Source organism: Cryptotermes secundus, unplaced genomic scaffold (assembly GCF_002891405.2).
Source record: "Cryptotermes secundus unplaced genomic scaffold, Csec_1.0 scaffold560, whole genome shotgun sequence".
Taxonomy (NCBI): Eukaryota; Metazoa; Arthropoda; class Insecta; order Blattodea; family Kalotermitidae; genus Cryptotermes; species Cryptotermes secundus.
The window spans coordinates 404,359-424,522 of NW_019729218.1; the positions used below are offsets into that span (position 1 = coordinate 404,359).

General features: G+C 42.2%; 1 protein-coding gene across 1 annotated transcript; it reads right to left on the reverse strand.

Moving 5' to 3' along the window:
• Window positions 1-6,651: 6,651 nt before the first annotated feature.
• Window positions 6,652-11,782, reverse strand: LOC111865521 (toll-like receptor Tollo). The gene has a single exon (XM_023853618.2). It carries the CDS (start codon window positions 11,240-11,242, stop codon window positions 7,382-7,384), a length of 3,861 nt encoding a protein of 1,286 aa, XP_023709386.1. The 5' UTR covers window positions 11,243-11,782; the 3' UTR covers window positions 6,652-7,381.
• Window positions 11,783-20,164: the final 8,382 nt, after the last annotated feature.

Consider the following 20,164-nt stretch of genomic DNA (forward strand, 5'->3'; position numbering starts at 1 on the left):
TAGTAAGAAGACCATCGGGGTAATGCTGTTTAGGGATATGATCCCAGATTATCATGGAAATCACACGAAACATAAACATATCTGTTGAAATATTGCGAACTTGTTAAATGCTAGTGGAGGTGCTATATGTTCTTTAAAGGGTTAAACAGAATGTTACATTTTCTCACTGGTGTTTTGCTTGTTCGGTTAGTGTCTTTAAAATTTATTTCGCAATTTCAGTTTTTTTTTTTAGATTGTGATTCTTAGCTATATATTGTGTTTATTTTGTGTTTGTGTTCTGGAATTCCTGAACAGAGAATCAATGCAGATCTAAAACCCAGAACAAAGAAAATGTGGATTCGTTTAAAATGGTTTTGAAATTAATTTTTCATAATCTAAGTCGTAAGTGTATCGAATTCTCTTCCTTTTTTTTCCTTTGTTTCATTCTAGTCCGTCACACTAACAATTACAAACACAAAAAGAACACCGTCCAGTGTGACTATTTAGTTTTTATCACTTGAAAACTCATCACCGTTACATGTTTCGATCCCTACGGATCATCCTCAGAGGGCATCAATACTTTTTTCCGGAAACTACTATTACAGTAGGTGTTAAATTATATACATACACATATAATGTCTGAAATACACAATGTATACGATGTTCAACTTTTCACAGTCTCAGCAGCCTTCCTGGTATTAAATTTTTTAAGGTTTTTAAAAACTTTGTTGTTTAAGATTAAAATTTATAAAACTTAAATAGTCAAACTGGACGGTGTTGTTTTTGTCTTTGACCTCTTCCTTCTATTTATAACTGGCATAAGTTTAAAACCGCGAGACTCAAATCAGCGCAATACAGTGATAATCATAAGTAGATATCTGTATTTTGAAGTTTCTGTGCACCCTCCTGGCGAAGAATTTTGTACTGTTATAACAATTCAATGACTGAAATTTTCACACGTCTTCATCCAATTTGTATATAATCAGACAATTTTATTTGCTCACAAACTTATCTTTGCAGCTTAAAACCAATGGAATTAACCTTTCTGAAAGTGATTTGGCAACTGGCATGTTCATCAAATAAAGCATAACACCTTTCAGAACTGTCTAAGTACAGCTAATTGGTTGGATTGTTGTGTTCATGTAATACTTGTCACAATCCACTGGCTTAACGCAGCCCTCCTTCCCTTCTCCACGTGGTGACACCGAAATTAACCCACTGCCTCACGGACCACCAAGTCATATGTTATTGTAAAGTTGTGTGTATGTAACTATGTATATTCATATTGTTTTTAATAATTTATTATGCATTTAAAAGGAGCCGGGATAGCGTAGTCGGTATAGCGACTGGCTATGGGCTGGACGACCTGGTAGGGTCAAGAATTTTCTCTTCACGTCGTCCATACCGGCTCTGGTGTCCACCCAACCTCCTATCCAATGGGTACCGGGGGCTCTTTTTCCGAGGGTAAGGCGGCTGGGTCGTGAAGCTGACCGCTCACCTGTAACTAGTGCTGAGGTGAAGAAAATATGGATCTATACATCTACTCCCCCATACGTCTTCATGGCGTAGCGCTTAATTAGTTAAGCAAAGGGACAACTTTATCTTTATGGTTTTAAATTTGTGTATATGAATAGTAATGTGATTAACAGTTTGTTGGAAAAATTAGATAGAACAAACATATTTTAGAAATGAGCAATACTCTTGACAAAAATTACAGACATAAACTATTGGTATTCCAGATGGCCGTCCTGAAAAAGTATGCAACAGATCTATGAATAAATATAAAAAATAATGCAGTTCCAAAAATATTAGATCCGCATGTGGTAATGAAAGAGAGGGTAATATTTATTACATCAGCTTTATATGTTCGATTTGCACTATGCGTGCCTTGCTTATTATATATATATATATATTGTTTTGTANGAATTATCAGCACAGAAGTAAACAGGATTTCACTGCAGTTTGTGAACTGTGCTTAAATGCATGAACACGCGTCGGAATTCTAAACATAGGCTCATGTCGCGGCACGCCGGTTGAGCAACACAGTTTTAGCATACATACAATAGCCATGGAACCTGACATTTCTAACAAATGCCTAAGGTGACGGAGAAACGTGACCGTATGTGGTTTCTTCAGACACTTGAATTGAAATCTCATATTTCCTATTTGTATTTTTAAGGGTAAGGGGCTTTTCACGGAGCCGGGATAACGTAGTCGGTATAGAGACTGGCTACGGGCTGGATGACCAAGGGGTCGAAGTTCGAGTCCCGGTAGGGGCAAGAATGTTCTGTTTTCCACCGGCTCTGGGATTCACCCAACCTCCTATCCAATGTTAGTTCAGCTAGGGGCAGCTCCCTCAAATAGAGTCTTTTCACGTAAAAAGGTGGTTGGTAATACATATTCATAAGTTACCGGGGTGTGAAGCTGGCCACTCACTTCCAGCTAGTTCCGAGGTCAAGAAAATGTGGATCTATACATCCACTCCCACATACGTCTTCATGGCGCAATGCTTAATTAGTTAAGCACAGGGACAACTTTAATTTTACCTACATCATTTTGCGTCGACGAGTGGAGTGTAGTATTTACTGTATTAATTAATCGTTTAAAGATTGAATTTTTTAGATACTATATAGAAATTCAGTTCGTACCTCACGGGAAACACATTGCGTCACCGCTACAAAGACCAGTCGGTTAATGCTGTTTGGAGAACCACAGGAAAGACAAAAATACATTCTTTAGGCAGAATGTAGGGTTTCAGAACGTTAAAGTATGTGATACTGGGCTTTAAAGGGTCAAACAGTGTCTAACTCCATAGATCAGAGGCTTTTATGAGAAGATAACAGTTGTGTAGATAGTCATGAAATTCCCTCCCCCCACCCTTAAAGGAATTGGAAGGTTCATTAGCGTGTTCACAACAGATCGTCTCCGTGTAACGTTTTGCAATATGCTGTTTTTTTTTTTACTGAGAATTGTCAGCCTTCCGCCTAACCCGCAAGATACAGGAACACCCTTGTCGGCTGTCCTGGATTAATTATTCGGTATATTCACAGCTACCCTCCGCACATGGACTCTGTTTCCATTATTAACAAACTGAAGGACGTGCCCCATAGCAATGAAAAGGACTTGGATTGATAGAACGAGAGAAACGCAACAGAAAAGTTTGCGAGAATGGGGGATTCGAACAGTGAACGCTGCAAGGCCAGCTTATTGCAGTCGGTATAGCAACTGGGTACGGGCTGGACATCCGAGGGTTCATAGTTCGAAACCTGGTAATGTCAAGAATTTTCTTCTCTCTACGTCATCGAGACCAGGTGTGGGCCCCACACAGCCTCCTGTCCAATGGATACCGGAGGTAAAGCGGCCGCAGCGTGAAGCTAACCACTCATCTCCAGCTATTGCCGAGGTCAAGAAAACGTGGATTTATACATACACTCTCCTATACATCTTCATCCCGTAGTGCTTAATTAGTTAAGCACGGGGACAACTTTACCTTTTATCTTTTGGAAGAAAGGTGTATTTGCTCCGTTAAATGCAACTGGATAATAAGATAAAAGGTAAACTTGTCTCTGTGCTTAATTAATTAAGCACAGCGCCATGAAGACGGGTGGGGAGTGGATGTAGAGATCCAACCTTCTTGACCTTGGCGTTAGATTGAGTTGAGTGGTCTGCTTCACGCTGAGGCCGCTTAACCTCCGGTACCCGGGCCTCAGAGCCAATCTTGGACACTGTGGAGTAGAAAGATCTCTTGCTTTTACCGGCAATCGAATCCAAATTCATCGCCTGTCCGTCCCGTGCACTAGTCGCTGCACGGACTGAGCTATCCCGGATCCATCACTGTAAATAACAATTAAGGGAAATATAAGCGAAGTCTATTTTAAAACGGGCTTGGATACAGACTGTGTTCTTAAAATATTTGTTTAGAAATTCATAATTTACCTTCACACGACCATTGTGCTTGCTGTTAAGAAATACTAAAGAATACATTTTTGAACTTGTGCCTTGCGAAGTGTGAGTGAACAGAATTTTGTTGACTAGTTTCTGTCTTGTATATGAAGCTTGGAATTCATGCGAAATGAGGTAATGTTTCTATAGAAAGGTGGACTCAGGTAATAAGTTATTTTTCCCTGTAAGAAGTTTTCTTCAAGTTAATGCCATTCTTTTGTTTTTCATCCTACTCCAGACAGTTTTTCCACAGTAATGTTCTCGTCATTTCAGATAAAAAACATGAACAGCGTGGCAGTTGGCGGGGGAGGGTGGATAACAGAAAGTCAGGAGTTGTTTCTTGGTTTGCAAGTTGTGGCAGATAGCCATGCGATCGACACGGCAACAGGGAACTGTGTAAGCGGGGGTAGCAAGGCTATGCAACTCACAGCCGGTCCCTCGCTGTCCTTACTGCTTCGTACGTAACTCCTGCAACGAGAACCGAACCTGCTACTTAGATCCTATTCTGTTTCACGTTTTGAGACTTTACATGGGATTTTGTTTGTAAAACAATATGTATTGATATCGTTACAATAATTTTTAGGAATGGTCTTGCATTAATGATTTCTGATTAAGGTACGTAAGTAGGGGAAACAATACCGCAGTTGAACATTGTGCTCAGATTTCGTTGTGTGTCACGATTTGTCGTATTCTGGCCATCAACACAATAACAAATATAAACCGATATAATTGTTTAAATTTGTTATATTTAATAACTGCAACATGTTTCGTTCCATAAGTAGCATGAACTTCAGGCAGCTTCATTACTTGTCACACTGTTAAAAGATCCTAATATGGAGCCATATTAGTGTTAATCATTATAATTATTACTGATATTATAATTTTTTAACTTTAATATTTGAGAATTCTGTCGTCGTTACAGTGTAAGAGTCTGTGCTATATACAGTACCCATAATACGCAACAGATACAGAGAATTTTACGTTTTAACGACGAAAGAATTTTTAAAATTAAAAAAATTATAATTTCAGTAATAGTTATATATGTATTATGATGATTATAATCATTAACACTAATATGGATCCATGTTAGGGTATTTCGATAACATGAGACGAGTTTAATGAAACTGCCTGAAGATGGCCCTAAATATGGACCGAAANAGCTGTTAGGCTTCATGGTATTTTCTTAAAAAGCAAATGCGGCACTAATACGTTCCGTACATTGCTGCATTGTATAAAACGAAATGTTACCTCGCCCAACACAAACTGTTTATTATTTTCTAATGTTTTTACTAACGAATTTATGAATACATTGATACATCCGTAATTTTTAAATGCATCAGGAACTGTCATAATAAATATACAGCAAGAAATCTGTTTGCGTTCATAAGACGTACAATGCGCAAGGTGACTGAACCTGTTATTTTTATGCAATACACTCCAGTGTTCTGTCGAAGTTGATTCCATTTTGGAATTATTTTATGCCTTAGGGCAGTGTTTCCCTACTTGATCATTCTAATCATACTTGGAGAAAAGTTATGAAGCTCCTCATTATGCAGTTTTCTCTAACCTCCTGTAACTTAATCTCTCTTCGGTCCAAATATTCTCCTCAACACCCTGTTCTCAAACGCCCTCAGTTTATGTTCCTTCCTTAATGTCAGAGCCGAAGTTTCACACCAAAATTATCGTTTTTTATATTCTATTTTTATGTTTTAGACAGCAGACGAGAAGACAAAATTTCCTCCCGAATCAGATTTTGATTTATTATAGTCGTTTCCAAATATCTGAACTGTGCTACACTTTCAAAACATCTGTCAGGTGTCTTTCTATGTTATGGTTTTGCCCTACATTCTGGTGACGAGACAGCAACATATATTTATGTGCCTTACATTCCATTTAAAATTGAACATAGACCTGTTAAGATTTTAGGAGCGAAAGCATTATTGATGCAGGTGAAAATTATTAAGATTAACAAAAGATTATTCTGAAAGTTGCCAGGATTTAACAGATATATAAAAATGTAAAAACAGTAGAGTTGGTTGCAGTTATGAGTGAAATGCGTGTTAAAACAATAAGAGATATTACTAGCAGATCACAGTGCAGATTAATGCACAGTATTAGTACACATACGTGAATGCCGTATGTTGTTAATTGCATCAATATTTTAGTTGAAAAGTAACCGCACAAATGGACATGCTGTATAGAAGATTGCTTGGTAATGCACTGTAACTCAAAATGTCCGCGCACACTGTGTTCCCAGTTTACACTGCCTACCGCTGTGAAATAGCAGCCAAATTTTGCTGGCACATAAGATGCATGGATCTAATTAGTCTGGGAACAATACACATTGCAATATCATGGAATAGGTACTCTTCTTCTCGTATTATGCGTCTTCATACACTTACTACTACCTTCGTTGACATATTTATGACGTGTTTTAACGCAAACCGACAAAATGAGGAAAGGTACATACAGACAGTAGAGGTCAGAAATTTCCTCTGCTATATTGTTTGTTTCTGATACGAAAATAATTCCACTTTTCTATGGCTCCCTGTTTGAAATAATGCATTCGTTTTTAACAGTTCGTGTTTCCATTCAGTTTGCCTACTTGTAACCGTTAATGTAAAACGTTTTATATACCTGTACTCGGGAATACAGATTATGCTAGAAGGATTTAGGATGTGTTTGGGGGAATTTCTAACTATTTTTCTTTTGCAAGAAATGGACACATGCTTCATAATAATGACGGGATTTTATTGGCCGCTTTAATCCCACAATAGCAAGGCACTTTGTATTTACAGTAAACTTCATATGTCACACGTCGACTCTGAACCAGTTCGCAAACTAGTGTCTTTATAAAGTAATACAAAAAATATAAAAAATATTCTACTGTTCACTGTTCATCGTAATAGCTGTCTTCTCCTCAGAACGCGTGAATATTGAAATTACAGAAATGGAAGTAACATTGTGAAAGTGTTTCTTTGTTACCAAATATACTGTAGTGTTACATATCTGTAAAAAACAATGAAATTGTTTTACCTTACACTCGTAGTGGACGGCTGATGAAATGCGGAAGCAGAATAGCACCATAATCAAAGCAATAATTACAATAAAGTTCTTGGAGAAAGCGAGAAAGAAAAGAAGATAAACTACAATAAATTATTTCGTTCACAGCACAATGCTCCGAATCATTATGTACAACAGTTGTATGCTGAAACTGATATTCTATGTACCTGCGTTTATATTGATCAGCTTGGGAATCGTATTTACAAGGCTTTTTTTTTTAATTATTTTAACACATTCGCCGCTCTTATGGGTCACAACAAAAATATCTCGGCTTGAAACGGATCACTGAATTACACTTATACCATATTTACACACTATTATATAATATAATAATTTGATCTGTAAATCACTAGCATTTCTGGTTTGGCACCAAACACCGTTACACTGATTCACTGACTCAGATGTGTATGGCGACGGATCTGGGCGTCGTGTTCGTTGTGTTTGACGAGCCAGACGTGTTGTTCGGGTGGTTGTGGTTGTTGTGACGGTGGACGTGATGATGCACCACGTGATGGTGGTTGCTGTTGTTCGTGTTGTTGCTATTACGAGTAGCAGTACAAGTTCTCTGGTTGTTGGGAACATCTGGCAGAGCGAACCTCAGTTTTTCCCAGAATAATTTGTCCCCCCATTGGAGGTACGTGTTGGTCTTCAGGTACAGCCGGATGTCGGGGTCCAGGTCTTTCTGTGGCACTTCCCCGAGGAGGACGAGGATAAGCCTCCTTCTTCGGTCCCGCAACACTTGGTGATGCGCAGATTTGAACTCGAACCGGCACCACTCAGACTTGATGAAATTCTCCGACAGAACCATGATTGTTCGCCGGGACGATTCCACGGCCTGCACGATAGTGTCCGCTATAAAGGCGCCCACAGGGAAGTCACGATAATGGAGACACAGCTTGTATGGCGGGTCGCCATGCTCCAGAATGGGCGCCAGCTCCTCGGCGACAAATGCCTCATCCTTAGAGCTGTAACTAACAAAAGCGTCGAACAACTTGTCTCTGTCATCCCGATCGATGTCAGTTCTACGGTAGAAGAGCCGGATACCGAACCGGGAGTGGAACCAAACTCTCATTTCTTGCCGGAAAATGAATACCGCTAGTGTGGTGGCAACAACGATAAGGAAGGCGCATAAGGTTGCTATGAGGAGGGGCAGGTAATCCTGAATGGCTTGGCGTTGGATGATGGTCTTGGTGGAGGTGTAATTACCGTTGATGGTGTTGTCTATGACGTTGGCGCCGAAGCACGTGGAGTTTTTGTCCGAGATCAGGTAATACCCATTCTCCTCCTCGTTTTCTTCCAACATGACATTACCGTCCTCGAGTTCTGTTCCGTTGCTGGAGACACACCGAATTGAGGAGAGATCGCCAATAGTTTCGCCGGCATGCTGTATCCACTCTCGGAACTTATCAGTGAACCCGCATTCACACGACCATGGATTGGCGGACAGACGAATGTCTGTGAGGTCGGACGACAGCTGCCAGACAGAGAAGTGAGTGATGAGATTGTGGTCTAAATGCAGGACCCGAAGTTCCCGCATGGGCATAAATGTTGCGTTATGGATGGAAGTGATTTTGTTTCCTTGAAGGTACAATTCTCGTAGTCCCTCCAGCCCTTCGAACTCGTAACCCTTCAACTCGCGGATTCTGTTATCTTCTACGTGTAGCAGCTCGAGTTCTTTCAGTCCGTTGAAAGTCCTGTTGTGTATTATTTCTATATTTGAAGCATTCATGAAGAGAATCTTGAGCCGTTTGCGTCCAATAAAGGCGTGACTACCTATAGCCCGGATATCATTGCCGTCTAAGTACAACTGGGTAGCGTCCATGGGAATTTGATCAGGTAGGCGATCGATATAGCCGGCTCCAGCACAGTCCACCACGTTAGCAGACCAGGATTGATCGTGGTAACATGTGCAATTAGTGGGACATGTCATTTCACAGTCACAGGCATCGAAGTCACAGCAGTGGCATAATGCGAAGCAGTGGAACTCGTAGCGACACAGGAACTGATTCGGCGCAGCCTCCACAAGGGGGACGTACGTGCGTCCGCGGTTGTACAGAAGCTTGCAGTATATGCTGTCGAGGTCCATCAGCCGCGGCTGGTTCCTTGCTCGATTCTCCACATTAATCCTCTGCAGCCAATCCATGGTGCAGTCACACTGGTAGGGGTTGCCACCGATATAGAACTCTGGCAGGGCACGAAGTTGAGGAACGGCTGATATACGTAGCGAATTAGGATTTAGACTGGTTATCTTGTTGCCGAAGAGGTCCACACGGGTGAGGTTCGGTTTCTTGAAAAATGTGTAGGATTGTACTTTTGAGATAAGGTTATCATTTAGGAATAACAGCTCTACGCTGTCAGGAATGGCGCTTCCGGTGATCTCTGTCAGCCTATTGGAACTAGCATCAAATGTACTAAGATGAAGTTGGCTTTCAATCTCGAAGTAATTTCCGAGCTCAGCAATGCGATTTGCATGGATGTCCAGCCACTGTAGTCCTGTAGGAATTAACGCGTAATCGAACCATTCCAGCTGGTTGTCAGATATATTAAGCCATATGAGACTGGGAAGCTTTGTGAAGAGAGATCCGATGTCGGTGAGCTGGTTACCATCCAGTCGAATAGCCTGTAGATTAACATTAGCATCGAAGGCTCCGGGTTCCACCTTCTGGATTCTGTTCCGGGATAAATTTAATATTTTAAGAGCAGACATTTTTTCGAAGGTGCCTTTAGTGATATTTCCAATGTTATTTTCTGTTAAACGAAGTCCATAGATATGTTGCATTGTGCCGAAGCTGGAGTTGGCAATATTGGCAATGTGATTCTCGCCAAGGTCCAGTGTCTTGAGGAGTGGTACGTCGTTCAGTACTGTAGGAACTTCAAACAGTTTGTTGCCGTTCAGGTGCAAGTCCTGAAGGCTGGACGAATTTTTTAGTGCCTGTGGATGGATCGATTGGATTAGATTGTTATCTAAGGATAGTAGACTAAGGACATATAATCCATTGAAAGTGTAACTGTCGATTACAGCTAATTTATTGTTGGAAAGGATAAGAGTGTGCAGGTTGTATAGGGATGAAAATGTATTCTCTGGAATATTTTCTATGAGGTTATCTTCCAGTCGTAATATCTGCATGCTGTATAGATCCCGAAACACAGCCGGTTCCATCTTGGCTATGCGATTGTGAGACAGATCCAGCACTACAAGGCGTACCAACCCTGTAAACGTAGCAGTATTCACCCACTCCGCTGTTAGTTCATTTTTTGATAAGTCAAGTACAAGGAGTTGTGTTAGGTCGTTGAACAATCCCGGAGCCAAGACATTGATGGAATTGTTTTGCAGGTACACCTCCTTTATATCACGAGTATCTGCAAACAGTTCGGGTGGGAGACTGACTAGCTTGTTGTCTGCGAGACGAAGTATAGTGAGTGAGGTGAGTCCTTCCAAACACCTGTCTGCAAGAAACGACATCCCATTTCCCTGTAGATTTAACTTGTGTAGTCGTGACAAGCCGGAAAATGCTGCAGGAGGAAGTGAATCGATACTGTTGTTGGAGAGGTCGAGGATCTTCAGGTTACCACCACAGCGCTGGGAGGGATTGAGGTTTGAGGAGACTGTACTAGCGAACCGGAACCCAACCACATCGCGAAGTCGATTTCTAGTCAAATTAAGTGATTCTAGGCTGTGTAGTGGGCAGAACACTCCATCAGGAAGACTCCACATGTTATTCTCGCCGAGATCCAGTCGTTCCAGAAGTCCTAAGTCCTCGGTGAAAGCGTCAGGGTCCACTTCAAGTGTCATTGCAGACCAGTCCGTGTTGTGTGTGCGCACCGTGAGGTTGCGCAGTTCACGGAGCCCTCTAAACGCACCTGCTGAGAGGTTTCCGATTTTACAGTACTCGATGGCAAGATCCTTGAGTTCCACCAAAGGTCTAAAACTACCTGAGCTAAGTGAACTCTGAAAAAACAAAATGTCACTGCACTCAAGCCTCAGTCGGACCGTGTGCTGGGGCTGTATCACGCTGAAATTTGTGTTCTCCAGTTCACTGTTAATTGTTCTTAACCGACAAACAAGAGCGACATCTTCATCGAAGCCCCCTTCGCTTCCACCCGTACCCGAGAAATCACCTTTGCCGCCGTTCGTATTAAGCACCACCCACTTACACTCATCAGGCGCCTGATATCTCAGCGCTTTACTTAGCGACGCTGAGAGAACACCAAAGATGGCGCCTAGCAGCACCGTAAACACCACCGGACTGACTTGCATTGTGACTAATATTATTAGGTACGTGGCAATCGCTTGTTTACATAATTACTCTCTACCGTTATTTCCTCTCCAATCTTTTTAATATTATTCATCACATATTATGTTTCACTCTTTCTATCGAGTTTCACCACATTAACACTGTGCCACGAGAACTGGCCATAGATGGAGTTGGGGCTCCATAGACGCGTCGCGACGGACGGTGCGTAGCGACCCGCAGCGCTTCACGTACGAACCACCACTCAACTCACTCATTAAATCTGACAGCACCGGGTGTCGGTCGCTGTAAATGTATCCGCACCGCATTAAGATCCTGCCACTGATCGCACAACAAATTCAGTTTTGTCATGAATGTATGTCCGCTCGTACTCACTCGCACACTGCAACCGCAGCGAGCTCCTAACAGCTCGAAGCACTCCACTGTACTAGCCGGGTCTGCTTTGACCATGGCCTCGGTGCTAACCAACCAACCAGCCAGCCAGTCAAGCAACAAGCACCAACCTCACTCCCCTTCAGGGCAACCAGCAAAGAACTCAGGTAAAAAGAAGGTAGGCGAGTTTAGTTCCAGAGTCATCACCCAGGCGGCGTTCCAGTCAGTTTCTTGTTCGGTGCTGTTGTGTCAGTGTGGTGGCTGCTGCAGTCTCATTCCTGCGGCTTCGGCGAATGCCAATAGGGAAGGTCACGATGGGAGTTTTTGACACCCACTCAGAAGCGACCGGCGGCAGTGGCGGCCGCAGGAGCCTCGAGGTCTGCAGGTCAACACCACTGCCTTACAGACGCACTGTAAGAAGACATGGAATTAGCATTCATTCTCTTGCCTGGCAAATTAAGGGAGCTTTCAGAGGATCCACCCACCTGAAACGAATCGTAATAACACTAATAGCACTACCGCTTCATGCCCATTGTTTGTTTTAGCTGGGGCGTTAGATTTGCCTCGTTATTTTATAAGACATCGTATTCAACAGGGTTTAATTTCAGCAAGATGGAGAACTTAGGGAATATTGTTGGGTTCATTAGTGATGTAAAGTTTGAGTTAATGAACTGTAGCTTCTGTCTAAACGTATGAGTTTTGTTAAGTTATAGATCGGATATTATATGATAATATGCGTGATTAACATTATGGGACTTGCTTATAGAATGAACTGAATTTGTTTCTTTAGGACTATGTTAACATTTTACATTCTTCTTAGAAATTGCAAACCTCTTCTCTAAATCAGTATATAGCCCTGTCATAGGAGGTTGTGCTTGTCGGGGAGGGATGCATGTTCTAAATTAATGTGACTAATGTGTGTTAAATCTTTTATGTGAATGGCTGGTAGAGTGATGGATTTCTTTTCATGTTTATTTGTATAACTGATAGATGATACAAGAACAGGTTAACAATTTTTTATTGTGTTATTAAATTTTCACTTTGTAAAACTCCGCCCCCTTAATCTGCAAAATGTTCGCCAAATTCAGTTACATTATTCGAGCCACTGGTGCACGGTCTTGTACCCCAAAAAGCTGAAACTCATAAGAACATTAGTATTCACAGGTTCAGTTTGAAAAAATTAGACTAGTGGTAGCGGAAGCCGGGATACCTCAGTCGGTATAGCGACTGGCTACGGGCTGGACTGTCGGGGTTCGATTTCCGGCAGGGACAAGAGAGGTTACTCTTCTCCACAACGTCTAGACCGACTCTGAGACTTGCCCAGCCACCGGAGGGTCTCTGCCGGGGCCGTGAAGGTGACCATTCACGTCCGTCTGATGCCGAGGTCAAGGATGGTGGAGCTGCATTTCCACTCACCCATGCGTCTCCATATCCTGGTGCTTAATGAATTAAGCACAGTGGCAAGAATCCTCTGACAAAAATGCTCTCTTGTCCACTTTCGGTATTGTTGTTACATAACATATACATTCTTTGAGAAAGCCGGGATAGCGTAGTCGGTATAGCGACTGGCTACTGGCTGGACGACCGAGAGGTCGGGGTTCGAGTTGTGGTAGGGTCAAGAATTTTCTCTTCTCCACGTCATCCAGACCGGGTCTGAGCGCCACCCAACCTCCTATCAAATGGGTACCGGGAGTAAAGCGGCAGGGGCGTGAAGCTCGCCACTCACCTCCAACTAGTGCCGAGGTCAAGAAAATGTGTATCTACACATCCACTCCCCCATACGCCATCATGGCGTAGTGCTTAATTAGTTAAGCAGAAGAAAAAATGCCTTTAGCTTACATTCTTTGATAGATAAAATAGGATGGAAATGTATAGCCATGGTGTGACCTGTTGAACACACAAACACATTATACAAGAGGAAGAGACTATTGCCGTTACAGAAAATATTGTCTGAACTGACAGGTGGAAGAATTACTACCTCTCGCCCAGTGGGAAAGCCAAGGGAAGGGGTATAACACAAAGACGACGATTTCGTGGTTCTCAAAACGTCAGGTACCGTTTCTGAACTTCCTATTCTTGTAATGTTGTTTTCCCCATTCCTTCGTGAATGAGATTCAGAACCCAACTTTTATAAACAATTCTGTATAAGTTTCATTTTCCCCTCCCGCCGTCAGCGCAACACATAAATATAATTTTTGTCACACTTGTATAATAAAAACACCGTGCTTATGCAAGAAGCAGGTTGAGGCACGGGTGTTACTGGCGTCAACGACACCTTGATGCAGTGGAACAGCTCCTCTGACTGGCTCGCGTCTTGTGGTCACTTGAGTATATGGACCGCGGTAAATTGCCGGGTGTATAGAACGGGCATCAGACAAAACACGGGTCTCCCAGTTTTCATACACCCCGAAGCGACATGGCATATGTGTGTTTGTAAAGTTACATCGACCGAGCCGCGTTGGTTTATGGCAGTAGAAATGGAACGAAATCTGTGGCAGACTTGAAAATGCCAGCGTTTATATTTGTATGTGAAAGGTCGAGACTCACTGAGTGAATTTTTGTCTGATTTACCGGGATATCATAAAGCATCGGCTGACGTGCTTGTGTAGGCACGCACGCACACACACACACAGCATTATACCTGTGAATATTTTATTTCCTTTTTTCGTACCTTTTGTATTTTCTTTATATATACTTCTCTTCTGTAGTCTCTGTCCTTATTGCTATATTTCCTTCTTTTTCGACTTCTTCGAAGTAACCGGTATACATAAATAAAAGTAAAAAAAAAAAGGAAATGTAAATCTTTCCCTCTGACAGGCCATGGAAGCCCCATCGGGTTGTGAGACGTCGAGGCTCCCATATTTTCTAGACAATCGGCTCACAGATGGCGGTGAGGTTGTCAGGCTTACGCACCGGCCACCTCGTCAGAGAGACAGGACTATGACCGCAAGGATTCAGCTAAATAAATGATGGCCGTGAGTCTCGAGGGGCTTGGCACCAAGACGAACTGATTGGCGGTAAACCGTCAGTCGTAAAGTAACTCTGACTGTGACTGACTTTACAGATATCCGGAAATAAGGACTGGCTCTATCGATTAGGCCAAACTGAGTAGGTTTTACCTGAAGACGGAGACAGAACCCAGTCTCTGAAACATTGTGTTTTAAAATAGAAACAGGGAGGTGTTTTAGACAAAAACGGAGATGGATAATGTCCAGAAATGTAATATTTGTATTAAATGAAATCTTTTATGTAACTTTATTCTGTAACATCAGATATCAAAAATAAATATGTAAGGACACGTGCATGTACAGAACTAGCACGTAAGGTCTTTGAGGCAGTTTTGGAAACTACTTCGAAATCTTTCACGATTACCGATCTGAGTTGGACTGAACACGGAGACTCCTGGGGCAAGTAGTCCTTTGCCAGTAGAATACTAATGCGCGTCATGATGGCCGTACATACTAACACTCTTCTGGAAGGTATTCGCGTTCCTCTTGTACATTCGTTTCCAGCGTTCAGTTTACCCCTTAACGGCATTATATACGTATGAATATACAGTGGAAATACATACTTAGCTCTGTATGTAACCTGATGTCACGGCGGTAACTGTGAAGTTAATTATATTTCGTGGTGTGATACCTTGTAGTCTGGTAGACATTTATCGACGTTTCGGGTAGAACTGTACTCTGCAACGTACACAATTTTCAGAGTTTTTTTTTTTTGCGATTTTTTTTGTATCACTTTGTTTTTCGCCCTATGGCTACACAGCCCTTTGGTCCGTGGCCGATTTTTCAGTTTGTTCTTCGTGTTGACTTTAGCGGATAATGGGTGTCGCGTGGTCAGCGGAACGAATCCCCACGGCCGTTAATTTCGGTTTTCTAGACCGGAACCGCTACTTTGCCATTAAAATAGCTCCTCAATTATCCACTACTTCTCAGAAAATCAGAAAATCTGGTAGCGCCGCGAATCGACCCCGAGACCTCTGGATCTGTAGCCAGGAACTCTGACCACTAGACCACAGATGCTCCCCCTAACTTCGCCGACAAGCGGCGGTCGCTCGGACGGTATAGTTCGCTTGCGGACTAAAGTCACGGATTTTGTTTGTTCTTCCTTTTGACGGATTAGATCATTTGGCCTGTTTCCATTCGGGATTGATCAGAATCTATAAATCTTACAGGGTAACTAACAAACTCCATGGAGTTGAGCCCTTCTTGAGAAGCCGCCAGTTTAGCGGATACTAAAGAATTTTCCAACATTTTACGGAACCTGAAGTTTCATTACCGTGTCAACAGGAGTCCTCATAAGTTGTACAGGCGTTTGGTAGTATTCTTTAGAAAGGGATCTGCCCGTCGGTAGGCCACTACCTACGTAGGACAGGAAAACGCAGGCATCCATGCTTCAGGTGGAATTCGAACCCATGATTGCGGTTCGAGAGTGCCCTAGTCCGCTTCGCCACTGCGATAGGTCTCTTGTTAGTTAAAAAGGAATGAGAAGTCCTGGGAAAACTAATCGCCTACTTTCTTTTAATACAACACGGACCACATAGAAAACGATGCGTCCAACAATCCTTCTATTGTTGTATATGTATTCATTGCCGCGGTAACATTTTTACCGAGCCGTTGCCTAACGATGAAAGGGCGCATTTTTACCGACCGAAGCCTTTCAACGATAGGAGGGATACACATACAAACACAGACTGATCGAAGGAATTTATGATGTACGCCGTTGAAATGGCTTGAGATTCCATGATGTACATGCCAAGTTTAATGAAGATTGGTTCAGGCATTCAAAAGTTGATGGGTGGAGGATACACAGACACATACACAGCATGGAAATCGCATAAGCCTACTTTCATTTTTTCAGAATAAGGAAAATAGGCTAAAAATGTGTTAAATATAAGTGGTGCTTCGTGGCGCTACGGGGAGCCACTTTGGAGAAAATTCAGTTTTTAGTTTCTTGTGAAATGTGATGTTTATACGATTACTAACCAAATTTAAATTAATTCGATGTTTGTCAGTAACAGCATGTATCGTTATACACCTGGTAGTTTTGGAGATGAAACATGGGAAACTAGAGACTGACGTTCTCATTATGCATTCACGTACGTATATGTTCTGGGCAAAGAGTGCGTAACGAGTCTATTATCACACAGTGGTGTAAAACATTTCATATGTATTTGTCATTAATGGAATGCTGCACTGTTCATGGCATGTTAAACTTATTGATCGCGCACTGCGGTTCCCTGGAGGCAATTTTGAGCAACTTTCAGACAAATGTACAGGGTGGGGCGCAGGTACTTCCTTTTTTTGAAGGCGAACAGAAGAAAAATTATCGCTGATAGACAAAATTTATGTTTAGCTAATGAAAGAACATACTTTAAAGTTTTAAATCATGTAGTTTTAAGCAAAATATCTTGAAGGCGGTGGCCACCGTTCTCTATGCACTGATGCAACCGTTTTCTGAAGTTCCCCTCTGCACGTTCCAACATGTGCACCGGAATTTGGGCTACTTCCTGCCGAATAACATTCTTCAGCTGAAGCAGGTTTGTGGGGCGATGTTTAAAACCTCTGCCTTGAGGTATCCCCATAAAAAATCACAGGGCGTTAGATCAGGTGAGTGCGCTGCCCACGGGATGTCACCTCGAAGCGAGACGAGCCGTCCGGGGAACTTTACCCTCAAAACTGTCATCGGAGCTCGGGCTGTGTGGGCCGTTGCACCATCCTGTTGGAACCAGACATTTCCTAGATGCATTTCTTCAAGAGCTGGTTCGAAAAATATCTCAAAATCGACTGTCGAACTGCCTCCACATTTTCTGGCGTCGTAACGGTCCGTTGTCGTCCTGATGATTTTTTCACCACACTCCCGGTTGTCATAAAGTTCTCTACCCACAAAACAATCATTTCCGGTCGGGAACCGGACAAGGAGTTCCACTCAGAACGCAGAATTCTGCTTTCCAGTGGCTTAGGTTTATAGTCAATATTGTCATGAGTAACAGTTACTAGAGACGCGGTTCGGATTGGTAATTGAATTTATTGACCACTTGCAGGTCTTAACTGTAATTAATTATAACACTTCTAAGATCACTATAATTATAACGTAAATAAACTCTTCTGTATCTGCTTGTATTAGTCGTTGCTAGATAACAGATCTCAGAAGCATTTCAAAATAAATGTTACACGTGAAGAAAGTCGTCTTCTGGGTTTTGGCGCCGTGTATTCTTCGTTTTGGCCGACGTTTCGGAGGAACGTATCGCCTCCATCTTCAGAGCAGGTGAATGGTTTGTGAATGCAGACAGCCAAAACGAAGAATACACGGCGCGAAAACCCAGAAGACGACTTTCTGCATAGTCATCGCCGTGAAAACCTCAAAACTTACATAAAATGTTACACGTGTTTATCAATTGGTGAAATTATGCCTGGCTCACAGAGTTGTTGGCGAACTGTAGTTCTATCATTTATCCGCATATTTCACTTCATTTTACACCCTCCAACCCCAATAGTCACATCACATACTGTTATTCCTCGTTTGCTGGTTCAATTAGTGTGGTAGCCACATTGAACGTATCACAGTATTAGACCTGTCGTTATTCTAAAGACATCCAACTACGTACATATATGGAAATGTTGATATTTAATTCTACCATGTTCTTCAGTCCTGCCAACTTCATTTTTTTAGTAAAATGTGATGATCTATAAGTTCCGCTTTTCTTACTGAGGACTTAAGATGTTACAAATAAATAAGAATTAATTATTTACATGGATATTTAATTCTTAAATTAAATCTTTCCCATACTATTTTCCAGAAGGAATACGTAATTTTATGAAAAGCGTTATTTTTATGTCGCCAAGAAATACATTTGTCTGCTTACATAAGTTTGAAATCTTCTTGGTGTATTTCTTTCTGGACGATTGGCCCTGTGTTGGAAGTTGCGTGTTGGTCACTTCTGCAACAGTAAACGTAACTCTATACAGTAACCGCCTTTGATTCTAATTACAACAGAATTTGTAACACTACTTGCAGTTTGCTGATCACACTCGTAATTGCAAGTGTTACTCTGGAAGAATGTTGTGAATCCGTTTATATAATGCTGTGATCAGTTAAAAGATTTACTTGGAAGAGATTAAAAAGTGACGTAACACTTTAGAATCTCAGAAAACACTTGCGGTTTCCTGGCAACTGCGTAACAGCCTCCGAGTGAGATCTGAGAACCAACGTAACAGAATACAGGATGTTAATGAGTTAACTGCATGTTCTTGGTATCGTTTTGAGTCTGAAAATCCTAATGAACGTGGGTCCCATGAGCAACGGCTAGTGAAGTAATTAAGCATTACGCCATGAAAGTGTGTGTGGGAGTTGATGTATAGATCCACATTTTCTTGACCTCGGTAATCTTCACGCTCCTGCTACTTTACCCCCTGGAAACCAGCCCCTGGTACCCATTGGATAGGAGGCTGGGTGTATCCCAAAACTGTCTGGATGATTTGGGGAAGATAAAATTCTTTGCCCTACCGAGACTCGAAATCCTACCTCTCGGTCGTCCAGCCCGTAGGTAGTCACTATACTGACTATGCTGTCCCGGCTTCTATGCAATGTAGAGTTCTCATAATTTTTCTGAAGTTCGATTGCTATGGAAACACGCCGTCCACGACGCATGAGCAGTCACAGTACCCCAACATCAATGTTAAGTCAACGTGCAAGCTGTTTTGTCATTGTTCTTTTGGTGTTGCTGTTTAGCTTATGTTACTTTCCTTATGTTGGGTTTAGATAAGGACTTATTATGTTGAATGAATATGAATCATGGAAACCACGATTCTATCTACAGCGTATGATACAGCGACTGGCTACGGGCTGGACAACCGAGGGTTCGGAGTTCAAGTCCTTGTAGGTTGAAGAATTTTCTCTTCTCCACGTCGTCCAGCCTGTTCTATGGTCCACAGATCCTCCTATCCAATGGGTACCGGGGTTAAAGCGGCCTGGGCGTGAAACTGACCACTTACCTCCAGCTAGTGCCGAAGTTAAAAAATGTGGATTTATACATCCGTTCCGACCTAATCCTTCCAGCTGCAGTATGGCCCCGGGGTCGACTCAGCCTCTAACAGAAATGAGTACCAGGAATCTTCCTGGGGTCTGAAGAGCGGCCGGGACGTAAGGCTGACAACCTTACCGTCATCTGTGAGCCGATTGTCTAGAGAAAATGTGGGAGCCCCGACGTCTCACAACTCTATAGGCCCTGACGACTTGTCACAGGGATAGTTTTACTTTTTTAAGTACACATCCACTCCCCCATACGCCTTAATTGTGTAGTCCTTAAATAGTTAAGCACAAGGGCGACTTTACCTTTACCTTTTACATTTGAAAAGACCCAACCCTACGGAAAACCTCATAGGTATGAGGATAATTTTAAAAGTGATCTTGAAGATGTAGGGTGAAGGGTGTGGACTGAATATTCTGAACAAACCACTGGGACTACGAGTTCCATAGAAGGCACATTATTTTGATGGACCGAAGGACTATCAGAGCTACGGGAATGACTGAGCTGTTGAGTCAGGCCTGTA

What these genes read in the sequence shown, in the direction of transcription:
- LOC111865521 (XM_023853618.2), bottom strand. Translation starts at nt 11,242, where the DNA reads ATGCAAGTCAGTCCGGTGGTGTTTACGGTGCTGCTAGGCGCCATCTTT.